The sequence below is a fragment of the Lipophrys pholis genome (genome assembly GCF_963383615.2).
Source record: "Lipophrys pholis genome assembly, chromosome: 15".
In the NCBI taxonomy this organism is placed as follows: Eukaryota; Metazoa; Chordata; class Actinopteri; order Blenniiformes; family Blenniidae; genus Lipophrys; species Lipophrys pholis.
In genome coordinates, this window is record NC_137642.1 from 15981260 (window position 1) to 16004559 (window position 23300).

At 42.8% G+C, this 23300-nt stretch overlaps 3 protein-coding genes across 5 annotated transcripts in view; 2 read left to right on the forward strand and 1 right to left on the reverse strand.

Annotated features, from left to right (window-relative positions):
- mcu (mitochondrial calcium uniporter) overlaps positions 1–6312 on the forward strand; it is a 60923-nt gene extending 54611 nt beyond the window's left edge. For both annotated transcript variants that reach the window (XM_080481827.1, XM_080481828.1), the window contains 6 exons: positions 2753–2923; positions 3242–3346; positions 3474–3634; positions 4027–4230; positions 4983–5099; positions 5210–6312. In XM_080481827.1, the coding sequence (XP_080337953.1) occupies positions 2753–2923; positions 3242–3346; positions 3474–3634; positions 4027–4230; positions 4983–5099; positions 5210–5290 (839 nt within the window). In that variant the 3' untranslated portion in view covers positions 5291–6312. The remainder of the gene's footprint in view (positions 1–2752; positions 2924–3241; positions 3347–3473; positions 3635–4026; positions 4231–4982; positions 5100–5209) is intronic.
- A 4990-nt stretch (positions 6313–11302) lies between these two features.
- oit3 (oncoprotein induced transcript 3) lies at positions 11303–21177 on the forward strand. Its single transcript, XM_080481829.1, has 9 exons — positions 11303–11415; positions 14501–14875; positions 14969–15079; positions 16750–16872; positions 16983–17105; positions 17356–17516; positions 17679–18091; positions 19654–19753; positions 19894–21177. Exons 1-9 carry the CDS (start codon positions 11358–11360, stop codon positions 20044–20046), a joined length of 1617 nt encoding a protein of 538 aa, XP_080337955.1. The 5' UTR covers positions 11303–11357; the 3' UTR covers positions 20047–21177.
- pla2g12b (phospholipase A2, group XIIB) lies at positions 20162–23055 on the reverse strand. 2 transcript variants are annotated; one of them, XM_080481830.1, is made up of 4 exons: positions 22432–23055; positions 21834–21922; positions 21542–21707; positions 20162–21436 (listed from the first exon to the last, which is right to left on the reverse strand). In XM_080481830.1, the coding sequence occupies exons 1-4, from the start codon at positions 22958–22960 to the stop codon at positions 21318–21320; spliced, it is 903 nt and encodes a 300-aa protein (XP_080337956.1). In that variant the 5' UTR covers positions 22961–23055; the 3' UTR covers positions 20162–21317. The 2 variants fall into 2 exon arrangements, with proteins under 2 accessions (XP_080337956.1, XP_080337957.1); XM_080481831.1 differs by having other exon boundaries at positions 21846–21922; positions 22432–23052.
- Positions 23056–23300: the final 245 nt, after the last annotated feature.

Sequence of the window (23300 nt, forward strand, 5' to 3'; positions counted from 1 at the left end):
ATTGCAGAGCAGCCTGATTTGATTTTAAATTGATCTTTACCAGCTGTAGCACTGTGGCGGAGGCAGGCGCAAGATCCTCACACTTGCAGAAATCTGACGGGACAGGGGGGGACAAAGGGAGCAGGTGCGGGCGGAGAACAACTCGGAGTTTGTGGCAGAGTTTCAAAGTGTCGCTGCAATGACCAAATGGCTCTGAAATGAGTTTGCTAGAACCTCCCAGTCTTTGCGTGTGCCCGAGACCCCCCCCCCCCCCCCCCCCCCCCCCCCCGAAAACTCGCCCAGCTGGTGCTACTTGTGCCAGCTGATGATCTTTCACAGCGGAGAGGTGCTGATTCACTGCAGTGGCTCCAAGCTGGAGGAGACACGAGGGGGTTTAGGGTGCAGCATCACGATGCCAGCTTGGATCATCTCTCCTTTGGGCTCGCAGCCCTGTGCGTTGCTTCAGAGCGCCGTCATTACAGGCCACTCAGCATGATAACAGTGAAAGTTATGCAGACTCATTATGGCCATAGTTTGGTGATGGACCAATAGAGCTGAGGGGTTTTATTAGTAAGCAAGAATGTGCCACACAATAGAGCGGTTGCTCAGCTGTTTGATGAACCAAACCATGAACTTGAAAAGACTCATTCTGTTTGTGCCAGGCGAACTGATTCATTACATCTTCCATCTCGTTTGCTGCTTCAAAAGCCCAAACCTTTCAGGAAATGAATAAAATTGGAGACATATACCTCAAGGTCTTTTGGATTGCCAGTCTTGCCACACTGCCATCATTTAGATGTCTTTTCTGGTCTGTCAGAGGGAAACTACAAATATCTGCATTTGGCATCCGAGACAATCCTGAGAGGAAACGTTATCAATATTAATGCTGAGTTGTTCATCAGGAGCTGAAGGTGACTTAGTTTTTTTTGTGGCAAAAACGGGAGTCAGAGTTGGAATACAAGTCATACTCAGTTCACCTGTGTTGAACTGCAGTGATCTACTAACCTAGTTCTGTGTTAACCAATAAACCCACACTTCTGTATTTACCGTTTTACCTTGTTCCTCTTGACTAATCATCCTTAATTCGATTCATTTGATACAGAAATGATGTCACTGTACTCAACAACTAGTGTGCAGAGTTTTAAGCTTTTCTTATCTTTAGTTCAGGAGATTTGAAGGTTTTAAACAGGGTTTTCAGTCTGCAAATGAAGAGCGCCGCTCTGGAGTGACACAACTCCATAAGTCATGACTTGTGAAACATTGATGCCAGATGCTTGAATTTTTCAGAGGTGGTTCAACTCTATTAGACATGTTTGCTTTCTGAAATAATTCCTTACACTTGGTTTTTCGAGTTGGCTCAGGGAAGGTTACCGATTTCAGCGCCTGTCCGGACAATAGTGTTGACCTCACTCACCCCACTTGCACCATTTACTTTTGAAATGCCTCGGTTTCGTAAAGGAGCTTTTAATTTGCTGACATGGCAGTTCAGCACCTTGTGAAACTGGGATTTGCAACAAAGAAAATTCAATTACACAAAATGTCGAGCCTATCTATGATGTTTTGGTGCAGTTTGGTTCAAAATGTGGAAGAACTGCAGTATATCCAGCCTGCTCTTTCTCTTGGTATGAAAAGGTTTTCTTCCAGAGATTCCAATATTGCTCTTGAAATAAATAATGTTTGCCCCAGATATCTGTCATTCATCCTCAGAACATAGTTCCATCATTTCAACACATCTTCCCCGAGCTTTAGCTCTAAACTGCCCCACCCTCGTATCCCTCTGATCTGTTCACATTTAATCATTTTCAATGAAAATCCCAGCATTAGAAATCTTGATTCCCAAAGATAATCATTCTAAGTGAGCATTTATTAAAGTTTTGATGGTAACAAATTCATTGATTAAAAGATATGATATTTTTCTTTTTGAGCGTCAGTAATTCATACAGACCATGACCCATTTTTGGAATAATCATAACTCGAATACGAAGACATCTAACCTTTTGCACAGTTGGTACTGATTCATTCATTACATTATTTATATGAACACTAATTTAAATTGCATGGTAAGTCTGGAAACCTCTTTGAACCTGCTGAATGTACATGTAATGACCAACATGGAGATTACACATCCATACTGATACTGCCAATAACGTAGCTACTACTTACTGTAACCAGCGGAACTTTAAACTCACACAACATAAAATACTGTACTTAAAGTACCTTGTGCAATAAAGAAATGCTCAGCTCATTACCTTCCTTATGTTTCAAAGTGCTTCCACAAGATTTAGTGTCATATTGTACTTGTAGATTCTGATCTTTATGAAGGGACTGCTGTTGTCATTGGGCTGCCCCAAGTTTGACAGGGGCGTTATTGAACTCCTCCATAAGGTGGAGCTGCTATTGTACTGCCCCCTGCTGGATGTCAAACCGCAGTCATGCGTGTCGGTAACAATACAGGAATACTTCAGTTTGAAGAGGTTAGGTTAGAGTTTGCGTCATTAAAATGATTGTGTTTTGTGGTTTCTCGATGACAAATTGGAATTATTCTAGTTTAAAACTAGTTATAGAACGGTGAATGAGTAAGGGTTCATGTCACCACTAAATTAAAACATGCCCAGGTTATTAAATTGTCAGTTCAGCACTTTTTTTTTTTTTTTTTTTTTTTACAAAGTCCAAAGAAAGTTATCATCGATCGACCAATTCACACATCAAAGTTTGTTTTCGGCTTTTGTAACATCCATCTCACTCCTGTTTTCTCTTACTGTCACGCCTTCAGAGGTGACGGTGGTGTATCAGAACGGGCTGCCAGTGATCTCCGTCAGTTTGCCGTCCAGGCGAGAGCGCTGTCAGTTCACCCTCAAGCCTCTCAGCGACTGTGTCGGGGTTTTCCTGCAACAGCTCCAGGCGGAGGACAGAGGCATCGACCGGGTAGCCATCTACTCCTTGGGTATGCGCACAAACACAGGGACGCACACGCTGTCCAAATCCACGTCCTCACGTGCTTTCAAGTGTTGCAGCTGTGGCTTTGCGTCATAATTTAATACCACAGCACGCATCCTGAAATGACTTCTCAGCCTATATTCTGCTCAGAGTTCTTTATACAGGAACAACCAGTCCTTGGATTTGTACTGTTGGCATATGACTGCATCTGGTTATACATCTCACAATAATCAGACGGCAGCGTGCCTGATTATCCAGTGAGGTGAGCCGTGTTTGAAGTGGATCCTTATCAGCGCTCTTTCTCCCCGCCTGCCTTCCTCTCCAGATGGAGCAAGAGTTGCCTCCTCCACAGGAATAGATATCCTGCTGCTGGACGATTTCAAACTTGTCATCAATGACACTACACATCTTGTGCGACCACCAAGGAGAGGTGAGTATCGCCATAATTTAAATGGATTCCCTCCTTGTTTGAGTCATTCTAAATAAAAGAAAGTGGACTTTATCGCCTGGACGTATTAGAATCTGTTGATTTGGTGTGATTTGTGTGCGTCTCTCAGAGCTGCTCCCTCATGAGGAGGCGGAAAGGTTGAACGACGTGAAGTTTCTGGTGCAGCAGCTCTACACCACGCTGCGCATCGAGGAGCACCAGCTCAGCAAAGAACGGGAGTTGATCGGACGACTGGAGGACCTCAACTCTCAACTCCGCCCTCTAGAGAAGGTCGACTCTCGTCTATTGATTAGACCGACATCGTCGTTCCTGCTTCATGTCTTTACGGGGGAAAGCACAAAGAAATATAGTGGATGATGATGACCAGCCTTGTGTGCTTTCCTTTCATGTCATTAATGTGAAATATGCGCCATTGTTTTGATTCGGCCAATACAATTACAGGATAGTTAAGCTGTCATGTGTTTTACTAAAGGGCCATCAAGCCTTTAATGAGATGATTCATTTGTGTGACCACAACAAAACACTAACGGCAATCCTTGTTAATTACATCTTAATCTGGACAAAGGAACAGCAATAGTTTAGCTTAGGTTTTTATTTTAATCAGTAAATACGATCTGCCAATATTATATTTGTCACCTCTGATGGATTTTCTTTGTGTGCAGGTGAAGGAGGAGTTGAGTAAGAAAGCTGAGCGGCGCACCACCTGGGTGCTGTGGGGTGGCATGGCGTACATGGCCACCCAGTTTGGCATCCTGGCTCGGCTGACATGGTGGGAGTACTCCTGGGATATCATGGAGCCGGTCACCTACTTCATCACCTACGGCACTGCTATGGCCATGTATGCCTACTTCGTTCTAACACGTCAGGTAAGACGTCGGGCTGCTCCGAGGGGCAGTTTGCCCACCTACAGACAATTTAGAGTTGGTTGTTCCTAACAGTTACCTCAAAAGGGGGGGAGGGGGGGGGGGATACACACGGAATCGAATCGCTGTTAAGGGAAAGTGCTCACCACTACGCAAACCTATAAAAACAGTATTTAATTTGAAACAAGCAATTCTATGCCATATATTCACCGGTCTAGATATTATTACAATGTTGTTAAATTAGATCATAAATACTTCTTAGCTTTAATAATTATCACTCTCTAATGTAAGTTGCATTTTTTACATATTCATCAAATTCAAAGCTCATTTTCATGATTGAACAAATAAATTGTTATTTCTTGTTTTGGCACTGCTGCTCATGAAATTCAGTATTGGCGAACTTCGAAACATCCGAGGATACCACCTACAAAGCGAAGTGAAACTGAGACATGATCCAGCGTGCTCAGTGAATATGCAGATTTCTCCCTCACCGCAGAGCAAAAGCCTCAGTTATGAAATCTAACTACATTTTTAAAGTTTTTTTTATTTTTTATTTAAGGCCTGTTCTCATTGTATTGTTGTCCCTCAGAATTGAATCCAGCATTCATGAATTACCTCCCATTTCTGAGTCCAAGGACGTTGGAGTTCATCTCCATTTCTCATTACTGCGATTTGGCTCAAGGGCTCGGATGCGGAACGTGGAGTGTGTTTGATAAACTGGTTCGTCATGCAACGTGCGCCTCTGTAACCTGCAGGAGTATATCTATCCCGACGCCAGAGACCGGCAATACCTGCTGTTCCTCCACAAGGGGGTGAAAAGGACACGCTTCGACATGGAGAAGTACAACAAGCTGAAGGAGGACATCGCTGAGGTACGAGCGCTCGGACAAAGCTTAACGTTTGCTGATGGAGCGCGAGATGTATTCCCCGCTCATGTTTTTACTCCACCCGCTCTTCCTCTTCACTCGTCCACTCTGTCCAGGTGGAGTTGGATCTGAAGCGTCTACGGGACCCGCTTCAGCTGCAGCTCCCGGTTCAGCAGCTCACCACCAGTAAAGATTGATGGGAAGAGTGACTCCCTCCTCTCACGGCTCCTGCAACTCCTCCCGTTACCCTTTTCCCCCTCAACCACCCAACATCCTTCTCCTTTTCCCCCCTTATTCCTCAGACCTCTCTCCCCCCATCCCTCCCACACCCAATAATCCCATTCCTTTCACAACAGTGGGAGTTAGTTTTTTCCTCCTCTTTTCATTTTGTTTATCTTTTTTTTTTCTTTTTTCTTTTTTTTTGCTTTCCTGACTGAGATATCCAGTTGGAATTGCAAAAGTTGAAAAAGAAAAAAAAAACAGATGAGTGAGAATACCAGGAACTGAAAACCTCTCACAGCTGAAAGATGGTGAGCATGATGGAAAGGAAGACGTTGACCATGATGGAAGAATTCATTCGGGCACTATGGACCGTCCTCAAGTCTCCAGAGGGACAAGCCTGCAGGTGACTTCAGGGGTGAAACGGGAATCCTCACGCCTGTAGATACTCCAGGAACATGAAGAGGAGCAGCCGTTATTCAGTGTGGGTGTGTGTGTGTTTGTACGGGACTCTCAGGCTACGTTGGGACTCTGACCCTGGCCTACTCCGCAGGTCGACACGGCCATGTAGACCTGATTTCCTCTTGCAGTCAAACTGTCAGCGCACACACACACACACGCACACACACACACACACACACACACACACACACACACACACACACACACACACACCTACACCTGCTTGTGGGCGGGGCGAGCTCCAAAGGACACGTTTACAAGGAAGTTCTGACTGCAGTCGCTCCATCAGGGAGACCATCGGGGTTTCTCTGTGGCTGAATTCTGCTGCCTCTTCCCTCTCTGAGCCACGCCTCCTCCAGGTGACGGACAGCTGTCCTCCCCCCACCCCCCCACCCCCACCGCCCCCCGAGCCCGCCTCCACCCGCAGGATGCAGGAACGACGACGCCTCTTTTCCCCTTCCTCTGGATGTCCTGTAGTGGTCCGGCCTGCGTTTGAGAGTACTACCGACAACAACATCACTGTGTGTTCTTTTATTCCAAAAAAAGAAAAGGAAAAAAAAATATTTTGGCACTTTTTATTTTGAAAGCCATAGTATATTTGTTATGAAAAATATAAATATATATGTATACAATCAAATAAACAGATGACCAGAGGCTAGTTTTTCTCAGTGGGGGGAGGAGCTCTTTTAAAAACTTCATTTCATGAGAAACTCGCGCGCATCCTCTCAAGGTCCCCTCGCCATGAAGGACCCCTGCTGACCCTGTCACATGCGCGCACACACATAAACACACACACACACACACACACACACACAGAAGCATTACACTGTATGCATTTTTGCCACCATAACTTCTCTCATATGACGAACACGAATGGCTTGTTTTTAGAATCTTCGTTCGGGTTGGATCCAAAGCTCTTCTGCATGGCCACCAAAGTGGGGGAAACGATCGTATCACATCGGGGCAAAAAATAAATAAATAAATGTCTCAAATTGCAATTGACTGTTTTTCAGCATTGTGTCATATCAGTGTTGATGATTCCATGCTTGACCTCTAATCATCTGATGAATGCAAAGACGGCTGCATAATTAAAGGACAGGGTTAAAACGTTGAGATCGTTCCCTCAGACTGACCCACAGGCATGCTTTGATGAACTGAATGAGTTCTGGTGGGGAAAAAAAAACGAAAAAACAAGCAGATTTACTAAAACCTGCAGCTCAGTTGCAGTTTTGTTTTTTTCCCCCAATATTCATGCTCTTCTCATTTCAATTTAAAACACCAGAAACGAGTGTCGTCATGGCAATTTGGTCACTAATATATATTTTTTACATCCAGAATTAAGCCAGAGTTTTCTCCTCCCACTGCTGCTGTAATGCCCCCACCCCCCCCCTGCTCCCTCGATGGCAAGGCAGGGTAGACTGCATGCTGTGGTATGCCCTCAGTAGAAAATTTGTGAATGTGTAGGAGCATTATTGCAATTTTGTACTTAATTGGACACTTTTCTTTGCCACATCTGGCTGAAGTCTCATCTACATTTAGCTCGAGTCTCACTCCCTTCCTCGTCATGTCAAAGGTTATAGAAGCCATACGATTTGTTATCCCATTTCTGTTTTTTTTCATCCAACACTCCATCACTTCCTGTTCAGGGTGAGGATTGGCGGCCCGCTCTCCAGCCCTCCATATTGATCTCTCTCTCTCTCTCTCTCTCTCTCTCTCAAAAAAAACAAACCCCGTGGTCTTAGAGCTCAGTAATTTTCATACCGAGCTAAATGTAGATCGCCTCTGCAGAGGGGAAGCATAGTGACGTCCCTGATCCTCACCGTGTGTGAACAGTTGACTGAATCCTATCCAGGAGATCGTTGTGTTTAACTGAAGATTTTATATCAAAATGCATGAGATTAAAGGTCAAATCAAAGGTTAGCCATGCAGATCTCGCGATAGGATTTGGTCTAATGTGTTAACGTGTGTGTATTATCTCCAAGAAGAATTGTGCCTTTTACGGATGCGTTAAACTCTATTGATGATATAGCAATTTGATGAAAACATTAGGGCTTATTTTAAATGACACCTTCACGTGGAGAAAGGTTAAATTGTAATGTGTGGCAGAGCAAATCAATGCTGCTGTGCGTTTAACACAAATGTTTACCAAACCCGGACATGAGCACGCTTGGGGTGAAGTGCACATCGCTGTATGCACAAATGTTTTTTGTTTTTTGTTTTTTTTTCCTTCCTATTTACTGCTTGTCAGTGAAACTAAAGTCCGTTCTCATCCTGCTTCATTAGCGCCATCATTTTGTAACAGAATTGAACAGAAAACCAGCGTTCTGTTATGCTACATAGGCCCCCTTTACACACACACACACACACACACACACACACACACTAAGAGAAAAACTGTGTTTCCTGAGAGATGTGCTGCAGAGGGCGAGAGCGTTCAGGCCTCTGTTTGCAGTCCAGTCCTCCCCTCTGCTGTTTTCACTTCTCCATCATCATCACCATCACCATCATCACCGCCTCCCCCTCCTTTTACTCATGCCATCAACCGTCTATTGCCTTTTTTTTTTTCTTTTTTTTTTTAAATAAACTATATCAAATATAGGGAAACTTTATTCTAAAGAGGGTGTTGCATGAATGTATGTTTACATGGGAAATTATATTAAAAAAAAAAAAAGATTTAAAAAAAAAAAAAGATTTATCAAAATAACTGCAAAGATAATTTAAGAACGTTGTTTGTAGAGATTCCTAGCTATAAAGGGCAGCGGACAGGGCTGCGTCTTTAGAATCTGCCCTGCCAAATCTGATTTAAACTCCAGCCAACCATCAGAGCCCAATCCCATCTTCACCTTTTGTACCCTCACAACCCCTTCCTTTAGCGGGCATTCATACTCCCCAGAAAATGGAAAAACACCCTCCATACTTGGTGCACCTCTGAAGGAGGCCCTGTGTTCGGGAAAGCGAGGCGCTCTCGTGCGGTAGCTTATCGGGAGAAAGAAAACCTCCAGTTCTCGTTCCCGTCTTTTTCATCTCGTCTCAGTCTTTGTTTTTTTTTTTTCCAAAGTCACACGATTGCTTTATGTTTTGAATGTGTGTCAAGTTTTGAATATTTTGTTTGCAAGCACTTACGATGTTTAAAATGCCTAGAGCGCGAAGCAGAACATTGGATTGAATTGATCTTGAACTTCATTCTGACCTCTTTATTTTATTTTTGATTTCTTCCTCTTTTTTTTTTTTCTGTTGACATATGATGCTGTAATGTTGGCAAAAAAAAAAAAAGAAAAAAAAAAAGAAAATGTAAAATCCTGTATCATTTATGAAATATGTATAAAAGAGAAATGTAATTCAATTATCAATAAAATCCTTATCCAGTTTTTGGAGCTAGTGGTCCAGCGGGAGGTTTTTGTTGTGAAAACAAAAAGTGATTAATGCTCGACAGATGTTTACTAGCAGCTGCATTTCAAGGTCTTTGTGACCCCCTCCGACTCTCCTTGGCCTCCACTCCTTCCTCTGCAGGACATCCTCAGATAGATCTGCTAATCAAACTCGCGATTTGGTCCTTTTACATCAGAAGCACAAACAAACTTCTTTTTACATTGAGGAATAAGGGGAGAAATCATTTTCTTCATTTGGCTTCGGGGGGAAAAAGCCGACAGCCGTATTAGAGGCTCCGTGTTCAATTAGAACTGAAGTCTCATGTCGGCATGCGAACAAGCTCAAAGTGGCATAACCTTTAAGAGATTTAGTCTAACCCAGTGGTTTTCAAAGTGTGGGGCGGCCCTCCCCTGGGGGTAATGCTTGCAAAAAAAATCTAGGGGTCACTGTGATGCCTTTTTCACGACTTTATTACCTTTCTTTACAAAAAGAAAAAAAGTTAATCATTCTATGAACATGCATTTAAAAAAAAAAAAAAAAAAAAAGTGAATTATTTGAAAATATGGGAAAAGTAACACAACAGTTTGACACGGACTGAGCTCCTTTGAGCTCGAACACGATGCGAGTCTTGTCAACTATGAGACTAATTAAAAAAATTCAACCTGGTGAGAAAGAAAGTTGAGGGATTACGATCGTTATTAAAGTTGATCCTTGGAGAAATCTGAAGTTCAACCTTTAATGACATCTCCCTTCAGTTCTTGTTGAGAAATCTAATTAAAGTCTGAAAGGTCGTGCTCAGCCGGGAGATCACATGTGTGGATTGACTGCAGTTTCAGGGCGGGGGGCGTGAGTATCCGTATATAATCTCTCCTGTTGTTGACCTATTTGAGTTTTTCCGCTGGTTTCTATCGACACACCAAATACAGGAAAACACAAACAGTTTATAATGAAACTTGGATATACACCAAAAACAAATAAATGAAAGGATGGAGTTTCGGTAGCGTAATGAAGTCGTCTCACCAAAGTTGCTCCAAGGTGCCCAAACGGTGTCTTTTTTTTTTTTTCAGGAATAATTGCAACTGTTCTGACTCATTTATTCCAACAACCTTGTTGATTAATGTCTTTGCTGATTTAATTACAAGCAAAAAGTACTTAGTTCAGGTTAGTTTCTAAAGCTTAAACAATACAGGCGGAGCTGCAGGCCTTCCTCTCCCTTGTGCTTGAGGTTTCGCCAATTAATGAAATAGATGAGAACATGTTCATTCTGCAGGCACAGCGCGTCCTCGTCGGGGGTCTCAGTCTGTAACCCACAGTAAATCCTGAGCGGGCAAACCCTGCCGTCACCTTGAAGTGAATGACGCTGGAGTGCGACTCTAAGAAGATTAATCAGAGACTTTAATGCTGCTACGGGTTACATCATCCGTTGTGTTCTTTACACTCTTTCGAGTGTCAAAACAGATATATTGAGACACACTGACACTTTCTCTTGACCCTCCGCTAAAATAAGATGAAAATGTGTCATCTTTATAAATCGTTTTGCTGTGTTGGTCCAAATGGCATGTTTGTGTAATTAATGGTAAACTTTATTTTTTTTATGAGGCGTTTAATCTTCCTCTTAAATTCGAGCATTATGCCTCATCAGCATTTTTGTGCCTTTGACTCCCATTCAAATTGCATTTTTTGAATGCACTATGATTGCTATTCCATTTCTTTCTTTCCTTTTTCTTTTTTTTTTTTTTTTCCTTCCTAGGCTTATTTAATAAAAAAAAAAAAATCTCAAATCCAATTTGCAAGTGTAATGGGGAAATTTTTTTATTCTGCGAGTATTTCAGGATGAGTAAAAATTTTGGGGGGGGTAAAACTGTTCCAGATGTTGCCTTTCAGAACAGCTGTTAATGTTTATGTACAGGCAGAATGAAGCCAAATAAAGGGAAACATACATATGTAAATGTATTTTATTTTATGTCCAAGCGACAGTCAATAGTTAATGGCACGTGAAGGCGGGAGGAGAGTGAAAGGACGAAACAATGAGAGGATGCTCCCGTTTCTGGATGTGGAGAACATGAGGTCAGTGGGTCAAGGTGAGAAATTTAACGTGTCATCGTGACACAGATAAGAGGCGCCTATTAAAGACAGACTTGGACTTAGAAAAGACACAAACATAAACATTCAGGCCCAGGACTGGATTATTTTTCAATTGATCAAAATTACATCATGATTGTTTTAGTGATCACATGTCTGCTGCAGGAGGTCACAGCAGTTACAGGTGTAGGTGAGTTCGTCTTCATTCTTTCTTATGTTCCCATGTGCAATAAGCAGCTCATTTTGTATATATAAATATTCACACTCTCGCTGTGACTTTGTTGACTTGCTTGTTTGCTCAGGGTTTTCGTTTCCCATTTTACAAGAAAACTAATGTTTTATTGCAAATTGTGGCTTTCCTAATGTTTCTTCAATTCAGCCTGAAGCCTATTCAGCTGAACTTGTAAATCTATATATTTTTGATTAAGACCTGTAGAAATTCCTATTTTAGCAAATGTTACTCAAACCAAAGTGCCAAGTGTGAATCATTGGGACTATTTTAGCTTTGTACATTTTCCTCCTGCGAATGTGACAGAATTGCAGTGTATGTGTATCCAAGGTCTACTGCAATAAAATCTGTCACCAGTAGTTCAGAGTTATTTCCTGGTTACTATGTCGTTGTGTTTTTATAGTTTCTGTTGATTTTTTAGAAAAGCCACATAAAACTCCTCCAGCTTCATCCACTTTGTTTTTTCTTTTACTCTTTTTTTTTTTTTTTTTTTTTATTATGAAGAGCAATAAGTGGATTGTCATCTCTCCCTAAAGATAAGATTCTGGAGTCTGACTGGGGGTCAAACGTGGCTCCACCTTCCCTTGATGGCCGTATTAAGTTATTCAAGCCCCATCTGGAAGATTTAACGCTTCCATTAGCAGACACCCACATGAGTCAGCTCTGTCCTCTGCCCCCTCTGTGTTGCTGGAGCTGGAGCACAGCGATCAGTCGTACATCTCCAAAAATGGTCGTTAATGCTGTCAGAAGGCCCGTAGTGTGGCTGGATCCTTTTGCTTTTATTGGAGCAGCAGAATGACATGATGGCATGATCTATTAGTGGATTGAGAAAATGATGCGCATGTGGAGAGCGTACGGTCACATTTTAAGAAAATCATTGGTTCTTAAATATCGTCTGAGAACTATGGCGCCAAAATAGTGACGTTACCGGTTAAACGGGTTAATCTCAACCTTTGTTGGAGGTCGCACTGTGAGTTTAACCTACGGGGAAGTGTAAACATTTCATGTAATCCGATTCAGATAAATGGAAAATCTCAGCGCGCTGGTTGTCAGCTGCCATGCTTCTTGGCTAAAGGTGGTTTACTGTGAGATGATCAACCAATCAACTGCTGCTTTCCCATTGATGTTGATGCGCCATCATTAACACCAAGTTGCATTCAGGCACACAATGCCCTCTCCCTCATGTTGCTTCTTTTTGTTTTAAGTCTGCCTCTTAATTATACCGTTGAGAGGGCATGAAGGGAGAGGGAGAGACTATTGATTGTTTTGCTGCACTTTGTTTACTCTGCCCATTTATATTGTTCTCCTGAGTGTGCACAACTGGCTGTAGTGAAAAGAGTCGCTGCTGACAGACCTCATTGGATAAAGAGCTCTTTTGTGGACAGCTTGTTGACTCTTAGATCAATAAAACCTGACTCCGTGTTACCGTTCATCTGGATAATCCAGAGGTTTGTTTCATGCTTACAAGTTTGCTCAAGTGACCGGCACATCTGAAGAGGCAAAACAAAAGAGTGCATGTCCACTGACTGAAAAACCTTCAACCACTCCCAAATCACATGATTGTCTCAATTTTCGAGCTTCGCTTCGTCAACATCCACCTTTTTTCTTTAGCAGTTCATCCAAGGCTCACGGGAGCTGGAGTTTGTTCCAGACAAGTCAGAGTGAAGGGCAGTGTAGATCCTGGACAGGTTCATTATAGGGCCAGCACACACACACACACAAGTCAAATTAAACTAACCCATCAAATCCTGAAGGTCTTTGGATTGTGGAAGAAAGATTAGGGACCCAAAGAAAACCAACCAAGGCACTTGGAAGCTTAGAAAACCTTACCCAGACGGTGTGCAGCCCAGAATCAAACCCAGAGTTCTCATGCTGTGACCCAGATTTTGTCACCACTACCCCACCATTGTTTTCAGGAAAAAATGATTTAAGCAAGTACCAGTTGTTTTCCCAAATCACTTCAACTAAACAAAAGCTGGCTGTAATACAAAGTTCCATGATTTTGTGAGAACTAACAGGGCTGCCGCATCAAGAAATTTTGATTGAACACAATAAAGCTAAGAATAATTATCATGTTAACCCATCATATATAAATATGTTGACCTTGAGTGTAGCTTTCACAACCAGCAATAAGGTTTTACAACTTGAAAGGTCTCGTGAAATTTGTCACCGCAACCTACTTTTGAAAGTCTAATAAACTTGCACTGAAGTCACTGGATGTGAGGTGACCCGGCGATGTTGTGTTTAACCCTCTGGGCTCACAGCAAAGAAGAGTTCAAATCAGGTGAGTTCCTCCCACAGTCCAAAATCACGTGTTTGAGGTTAACTGATGACTCTGAATCGCCAATCACAGCGTATGTGAGTGTGTGTGATTGTCTGCCTCTCTGTGTTTGTCCTGTGATGAACTGGTGACCCGTCGTAACCTTCGCTTATAATTAACTGGGATTGGGTCCTGGAGGGATGGATGGATAGTGTATACGACAGTTACTAACTACATTTTATCATTGCTCATTAAATTTTTAAAGGAAACCAAGAGACAAATAATTGTGAGTTTTGAATGTTTTCAGAGTATTTCAAAATGACTATGAGGAATCAGAGATGAGGCAGAAATTATATTATCCAATATCTTAAAAGTATGTATAATTGAAGTATTAAAAAAAAAAAAAAAAAGTGGCGAATACAGTCTGGGCACAGTGAATACATAATGAAAATATAAATTGCCATTTATTGTTTTTCAACATTGTGTAATATCAATGTGGATGATATCGCTTTACCCCCATAATGTTCATGTTCTTCTCAATTCAATTTAAAATACCAAGTGCATCGGGTTTTGTCAATTTTGTATCGAAACATAATCGTCAACTATTTATATTACAAAAAGGAAATAAATGTCAAAGCTGAATGTATGTCAACAGGGAGTGTCAGACTAGATATTCAATGTAAAACAACAAACAAAAAACATACAGCCTTATTGGAAGATCAACCATCACCACAGGCAGTGTCAAGTAATATATCTTTATAACTATTTATCTCCCTCCACCCACAGCTCTGGACCCCTGTGTTGCCTATATCAGCCTGAATGAGCCCTGGAGGAACACCGACTACCACATGAACCAGTCGTCCGGCGTGCCGCAGTGTGACAGCCACGTGTCTGGTGAATGGTACCGCTTCACAGGCTTGGCTGGAGATGCCATGCCCACTTTCTGCATCCCGGAGAATCACTGTGGCACACACGCCCCCGTTTGGCTGAACGGCAGCCACCCCCAGCTCCACGAAGGCATCACCAGCCTGCCTGTGTGCGCCAGCTTCAACAACAACTGCTGCCAGTGGAGCTCCAGGGTGGACGTGAAGGCCTGTCCGGGGGGATACTTTGTATACCGTCTGCCCAGACCCTCCGTCTGCTTCCATGTTTACTGTGGCCGTGAGAAGACATATCAAACACTATTCGCTTTTGAAGATGCTTTGTATGTGATTCATGTTGCTGTTTTTTAAAATTGTTATGTGTGTTTCACAGATTTCTATGATATCTGCGATGAAGTCGACTGTGCTGGTCTCAAATGTCCAGGGTCAGAGTGTCTCTGTGCTCCAGGAACTGTGCTGGGACCGGACAGACAAACCTGCCTGGGTGAGACGAAGGGACAGGCAGGAAGAGAGTGGACAGATAAGGCAGAGATAAGGGAGGGAACATGGAAGATGGATAGAAACAGTTTCTGGAAAAACAATAATAGAACAAACCAGGTCTTTCCCCTCAATTGTATTAAAGAATAGATTTTTATTCTATAATGACACCACTGTGTCACCTGGTATACTAATGAATACAATTATAATACTAACAATACTAATGAGCCCCAGAATGGAGTGAAAAAAAGAACGAGAAACAATGACAAGTCTACAGGGTTCAGGGGTGAGTGAGGTATTTGCATCCTTTTATGATAAACAGCATCCAACATGTGTAAAGAGCAGTTTCTGGCATACACTAAAAAAGGTAAGCATCCCTGATGTTCTCACCTACACTACTGACTACTACTGAACTACTACTACTACTACTGAAATTTTCAGGAATGATTTGTTTTCATCCAAAGATGTTTCCATTACATTTTGAGAGTGATGGGGTCAAAGATCAAGTTCAAGGTCACAAAAAGTTCCAAAAAATGTTTTTTCGTCACAACGCTGTCAGCTCTAATTTGATTGATGTCAAACTGATTCAAAAATGTTCCGTTTTCCATTCCCTATCCTCGGATATGTCACAGCATGCAGAGATTTCATTACCATGTTTAGCACTTGGGGCTCAAAAGTCAGGGGGGTGGGGGTCACATAAATTGTAAAACGTGTGTACTTATGTGTCAAACAGTGATAACATGAAGCAATTCAAAAGACCATGACAAATAATGGAAGAAGTGGTGTGGTGGATCAAATAACCTTGTAATCAACTGGTTTCCATGGTGACAAATGTGGCATTGACGAAGGTATACGCTCTACCGAATGCCCATTCTAGTCTTAATATGGTTGCTATATTCACTTGATGTACTTGTAGTTTTATTTTTAGAGTTTTATTTTTTCCTGCCTCGCCAGAGTCCTGAATGGTAACAAATCCTCTTCAGGGCTTAGCTAACTGTGTTTCTCTTTTGCACTGTAGTAACACCCACTTGTACATATCATAGAATAGCCACAGACCACTCCTTTCTGGTGGTGCACTGAGTTGATTCTTGGCATTGAGACTGGGGAACCTGGACTGAAATCCCAGTTGCAGCAGAAAGAGTAATTAAAACCTACAGTGCGACTTGCTGTGACACCAGCTGTAAAACTCCTACCAAAGTCACATATCAGCAGTAGAAATAACTATAAACCACATTTAATTGCATTGTCAATAACAATTCATCTTCCATTCCACTTTTTCTAATTCAAGGCTGCAGGATTACACAACCAGTGCCAGCTCAGAATGAACAAAGACAAAGTACTTCCTGGACAGGTCACCAGTCCATCACAACTCCTTTTGAATGGGTCACGACTGAGAGTTACCTCTTAGCCTCAAATGTGTGTGTTACTCCTCAGAAATAACTCAATTTCTCTGCCCTCACGCGCACTTTTGTTCTTCGCTCTCCTGCACTCTTCATAGCATTTACCAGTCCTCAGCCTTATAAACTCAGTTTTAAAGTCCCCTAAAGTCGATTTATCATTGTCTTCGTTGGAACACTAAGTGAATTTCCGGCAATATACCTCACCCATCTGGTACTCAGTCAATTAAAATAAGACTTGTCTAATAACAGTGTTCAATCTGATGCGGTGTGTTTTCAGATGTGAATGAATGTGATCAAGGCAACGGCGGCTGTGCAGAGTTGTGTGTGAACACCAAAGGGTCCAGGCGCTGCGAATGTGGCCACGGCCGTGTGCTTGATGAGGACGGACTCAACTGCAGAGGTATTTTGTATTTAGAATTATATGACACTCGGAGATAATTATACAAGGGGGTACAGCCTTAAGGTACAGAATAGTTTTTAATGCTTGTCTCTCTCTCTTGTCTCGTGAAGCGATAGCGGGCTGTCATGTTAACAATGGAGGCTGCAGCCATGGTTGCTCCTCGCTGCTGGACACATATCAGTGTCACTGTCCCAGAGGGCTGGAGCTGTCAGAGGATAAACGCACATGCCAGGGTGTGTATGTTTCTGAGGATTTCTCGGGGGGGGGGGGGGGGGGGGGATTTTCACTTATATATTCAAAAGAGAGGAGCTGACTCACAGACGTGTGTTTGCATGCATTTCAAAAATGTTCTCGAGGAGAACTTCTGTGATCGCATGAACGTGGAACGAACTAAAGCTTATCATTGTTGTTGTATCCGTGCAGCATTGTGTGCCATCTTATGAGACCATAAACAGTTTGTCATGTCTGTGTCTCCCCCTGCAGTGCCAGTCCTGTGTGACTCCAGCTCAATTACAGTGTCAGTTCCTAAGGACCTTGTTGGAGGCCTGGAGCTCTTTCTGTCCAACTCGTCCTGTCGAGGCGTCTCCAATGGCACACACATCAACCTCAACTTCAGCCTCAAGACCTGCGGCACAGTGGTGGAGGTCAGAGGCACAGTACACTGTTCAGGGTTGTGATGTGTGAGTTTAAAGGTCAGAAAAATGCTGGGAGTAGATTGAAAATGCTGAATGTGGATTGTTGGAGATTGTCAGGAACTGAAAAAAAAAAAAAAAGCTATTAAAGTCATTTTTGCTATCAACTCTTAGGTGACAGAAAACAAGATTGTGGGGACCAACCTGGTGACCGGCCTCCCCAGGAGCAGTCCAGGCAGCAGCAGGGACTTAATAGTCCGCACCAGCAAGCTGGTGCTCCCAGTCACCTGCGAGTTCCCCCGGGAGTACAACGTGTCAGACGGATACCAGGCCAGTCTGCGCAGCTCAGCCCTGGAGCTGGCCAGCCACAGCGAGGGCGTCTTCCGCTTCTCACTGGAACTCTTCAGGAGCGCAGAGTTTTCAGAGCACTACAACAGCCCTCCACAGCTCCGCCTGCACGACTCCCTGTTCTTCGGGGTGGAGCCGAAAGAGAGGGTGGAGGGCCTTTCTATACTGGTGGAGTGCTGCTTTGCTACACCAGGGCCCAAAGCGGACCAAGCTCTGAAGTATTACCTCATCAAAGACGGGTGTGTACCTTGGAAGCGTCATATTTAAACTTCATCACAAAGACTTTAGCTGCACCTGAGCTCTGCTCCTCTCAGTCGATCCAGTATTATTGTTTTCTGAGAAAAGACTTTGTTTTTGCTACCATTTGTACACCAAAGCGATCTAATACAGTAAACTGCATCCAGTTTACAAAGAGAGATGTGTGCTGTGGTCTCTAAAATACCAGGTTGGCTTCCTGTAAGTGTAGGTTATCACCCAATGTGGCAGAACAAACTAAAACCATGATTTAGAAAACCACTACACCAAATAACACCCCCCTCTGTTGTACTAACGAGTGGGGCAAATAAACATTTGTAGTAAAACTAATGTCTTTCAATAGGTGAATACTGCTCATCTAATTTTATTTTTACAATCATATGCATAAAAATCTTTTTGGTAGTGTTTTTTTTTCTTTTTTTCAGGCATTTATAAGGTAAGGCCTGTCCAAGACAGCAAAATGACTATTAAAAAGACATAACAAACACACTTAATAATAATGAATTAGAGGTTCAGAGTTTAAAACTTATCAATAAGTGCCCAATGATGATCCAGTTATTATTGTTAATATTGAGGATATGTGAAACAGTGTCAAAACTTGACGTGAAACACTTCTACAGAAACAGTGTTAAAAATGACCATGAAGTTATATCTTTTTTATGAGATCTGTAAAATATTATATAAATTTGGTATATCACATTGGAAAGCTTTCTTCCCCAGTACACCGTCCAGAGATCAGGGATTGTTTTGCCATTTTTTTTTGGTCCAATAGAGAGGATTAAAATCAAAGCAATGTTCTATATAAACATGTACTCATCTTTACATTAGTATAATCATCATCACAATTCAACGTGTGATTGTGGTGCTCACACCATAGACATTTTCATAAATGCTGGGACTTTTACTGGCTGTAAATGGCTGTAAATAATGTTTGATACTGTGTGCACACGCATTGCTTTTTAAATTTGTGATCATTGACTGTGTGAAATGTGGTGTTCATGCATACATTGGAAACCGGACACTTCTGTCCTTTCAAGAACGTCTAGTTAATGCCAGAAGTATATCCGCAAACATGAAAGTTGTTGAAATAAATGTCAGCAGTGTCAGATCTCTGATATCTGTGTGTCACAAAGCCTCCGCATTGGCTGGCTGACAGTGAGAGGACGGAGATGCTGTACACCAAGAAAGAAATGTCACATGAAAAGTTTCACTTGTCTTAGTCTCCGATGACTGCGGATAGAACACATGAATGTTTTGTAAAGAAAATGAATAAAAACAGCTTGATCATCTATGAAATCCTCCCTTTCGGCAAACTATTCTTTAGTGAATGAAAAGCTGAGTTTTCGTCTCTGCTGCTTTAGGGACACCAGCGGTGCAGCACTATAATCTATTTTCACGATTTCCCATTAAAAATACAGCAGTGTTTCAGGACCCCGGGGCGGCTAACCTTGATGAAGTGTCTTGTTAAAGATATATATGGATCAGTGAGAACTAGATATCAGCTGCATGTATGACTTGGTTTTTCTCTCTTTGGCTTCCTACGCAGTTGCATATCTGATGAAACAGTGACACAGTACTCATCAAAGGACCAGCTCTCTAAGCACTACCAGGTTCCCGTCTTCAAGTTCATTGGCAAGGACAACCGAGTGAGTAAAAGAAGCATGCTGGGAGCCAGCTGGCAAATGTGTGCGTGGGCAAATGTGTGTAGTCTGCAATTCATATATTTCCTGTGAGGGCTCTACTGTATCTCTGATTCTCAACGCAAGCTTGCTTCTACTGTTTGCAGCAAGTGTTCCTGCACTGCCAGGTGTTGGTATGCAGAGCAGGAGACTCCCGTTGTGCGCAGCAATGTCGGGGGCGCGTCCGGCGGGAGGCCAGGACGGGCGGCCCCCGGGAGCAGCAGACCCTGAGCGCAGGGCCCGTCTTCATCCTGCCTTAAGTCACATTAACAACATAAAGCCATCACCACAAATGTAGAATAGATGTAGAAGAAATTCACCAAGGAGCACATGCCATCAGCGCAAGTCAGAATCATGAAAATCACATTTGCATTTAGATTAAAGATGAACTGACCATCTCAGTTTATTTGGCATTCAAAACACCTAAATTAATGTAGGCAGACACCCAGAGAGGTCCATTGCACCGCCCCCTTAAGATCTCACATACACAGAAAAACAAGTAAATGTACAGAATATACTTTTTTATGTCTTGCTCAAAATAACTTGACTGCTGGTTAACACATCCAAGTGTCTGTATCTTTGCCACTTTGCCTTTTAGCACAACTTACTGACATTAAAGTGAATGACATTTCTATTAGAGGCCATTCAGGAAGGCCACGGTTCTTTTGTAACATCTGCAGTATGAGGTCTGTTTTTCTAGGTCACACTTTCGTGCATTTCTCAGGCTTGATCACAGCTTAGAGATTTACTGGATTTTACGTAAGTGGTTTGTATTTCATACTATCTACACTTGAAATATACATGGTAATCATCCATGGGTGCATTGCGACTCATTTGCTCAATGTAATCGACGGAAGTGGCGGGTGTCACATGTTAGAGCGTGGTGAGAAACAGATATCAGTATGCTGCGTCTGTAAATTATGCACACTCGTCATCACTCTGACAATTAATCTGGAGTCAATCATGGCAGCTGAACTGCAATTTGTTGTGCATTTACTCAAAGAAATAAGAAATAACTGGCAAATAACTTACATCAACAAAGCAACTGTAATAAGCATTCCATTTACTCGACGTTTGTGTCGGACTCTCTTGACAAATCTAAGATAGCAGCACACCACAGGCCATATGCACATTGGTAATTATCTTGTGTCTTTCCATTTGGAGGAAATGAACGCATCTAGAATATCCTTCACTTATCCTTATCAGGCGCTTTGGAGTGATCAAGTAATTTATGCTAATGTGGAGTCATAAAGGCCTAAAAGTAGCTTAAAATGAGGAGAATGGAGAGTTTAATATGCATGAGCCGTTAATTGAGTTTCTGAAAGTAATAGCCAGACAAGTAATATTTGTCAGCATCGCCAATGAATAAATCTATATTAACTGTTCATGGGAATTCCACAGTGATGTCTCCTTTTTTTGTTTCCTCTAATCTAGAGAATATCTTCTCTCTGACACAGGGCCTGGAAATACACCATGAAATGACTGTTATTTGTCTGTGATAGTGGAAAGGATTTGTCCACAGTTCTCTGTGTCACAGTTCATCTTTGTCCTCTTCTTTGCAGAGACAGGCTGCCCTCTGGCTGTTCATGTAGGGTCTGCAACCAAGAGTCCACACTGTATTGTAGAGAGCATCTGCCATCGATTCACAGGCTAGAAACAGAGAAACAGAGAGATAAGTGTCATAGTTGTTTGATAACTAGCAACTAACTAACTGACAACACTGGGTGAGATGTCGTTGTCGACAACATGTCTCACCTTGCACCTTTGACTGGAAGCCCAAGCTCTTGTTAAGGTCAGAGCAGATGTCATGCAGACACAGGCGGAGCTTGGAGTCGCAGTCGTACTTGCTTGTGCCACAAGTGTCATAACACGCATCAAGCTGGTTGCAGCACTTTGTCATAGCGGGGATACCCAGGTCGAGCTGTCGGGTCAAGAAAGAAATACAGTCAGTCGGGTCATTTTACTCATAGGTAATGCACCATGTCCATCTAATGTGGTTATGATTAGCCCCATTTTAAATTGTTAGTGTTATGAACAGGCGACATACTGCAGCATTCACCTGGAATCCAATCAGGGACGAGCTGCAGCCGTTGGGCTCTGGGAGCTGGTAGCCCGGGCGAGGCTGAGGAAGTTCTCCTGCAAAACACAAGTTTTCATCTTGAGCTTGACTAAACAAAGTCCTGCATCAAATGAGGTCATTATTTACTCCCGGGCAAGTATCTACACAAAGACTGGTGCTGACATGCGTGTGTCATTACACAGATAAGATGTGAGTTCTGTTCGAGAGAATCTCTGTGTTGATTGCATAACAGTAGATACGACGACTGGGACTGATAAACAATGTGTTCAGGTTTCAGTATCTGCACCCTGAAGGTGCGTGAGCAAGTTATCTTGACTTGAGACGTTGGTGGGTGTTAATCTGATCGCAGAAGAATTGATTACATTTGAAAGCTGTAAGCGTGCCAAGCGAAGACACAAATAAACATCATCTCGACGAGTCAACAAGGGTATTTGGTGTCAATGACCAAATCACAAGCTGTCCACAGACAGTGGACCTGCCAGAAAATGTTGGCTCTCCGAGCAGTTCAGGACTCTTCAGAAAAGGTTTGTGATCAGGAAGCAAGTGTGAGTGAAAACATGCTTACCATATTTGCAGCGGTACTGACACACGCCGTTGTGCCCGCCGACCAGCTCCACCAGAGAGTCAAAGTATCCATGCATAGTTTGGAACCCGCTTCTGATGGAGTTGATGCTCCAGCTGCTGTCGTCTTCCTGCTCCGAGGGTCTGCTCAGGTTCTGGTTCTGGACTGGTCTGATCTCATTCGTGTCTTCATCTTCAGATGAAGGTTTCCCGTGCGCCACATCCTCTTCAGCCAGGGCTTCCATTGCAGGTGGGTTTCCAGCAGCATCCGACTCTTTGCCTTTTTCAAAATCTACAGCCACTTCAGGTTTGTCACCTTCTGGGTTACCTTCTCCAAATATTTTAGAAAGTATGTTATTCCCAAATGCAGCTTGCTCAGCTGGTGATGGATCGCCTCCTTCGGTATCTGTACCAACGCCATCAGTAACAGGAGGGACTTCCTCCTCTTTCTCCTGAACTTGCAAGTGGCTTAAAGTGGCACCCAAGCCTGAGGATACGCAAAGGAGGAGCAGGATGGAGGTCCGGAGTAACATGGTGTTGAGTCCAGGCGGAGGAAGTTCTCCACAAAGTGAAAAGTTGTTGACAGAGAGAGAAGAGGTGAGGCAGTGAGGGACAAAAACAATCTGCTCCTACTGACTTTTTGAGCTGGATTGTAGACTTTGACCTCTGATTACGTTCGAACAGACAGCGAGGCATGCCCTCGTGTCAGGGGCAAAGGCCACTGCCAATCAATACAAAGGAAGCTTTTGTAATTCTGCTAATCCTCTCATTATCTATGATGCTCCCATTCAGAATAAATGAATACCCTCATAACAGTTTTGATATTTTAACTGGATCTTTATGGCTCGAATCAAATGAAACACGACCCTTGAG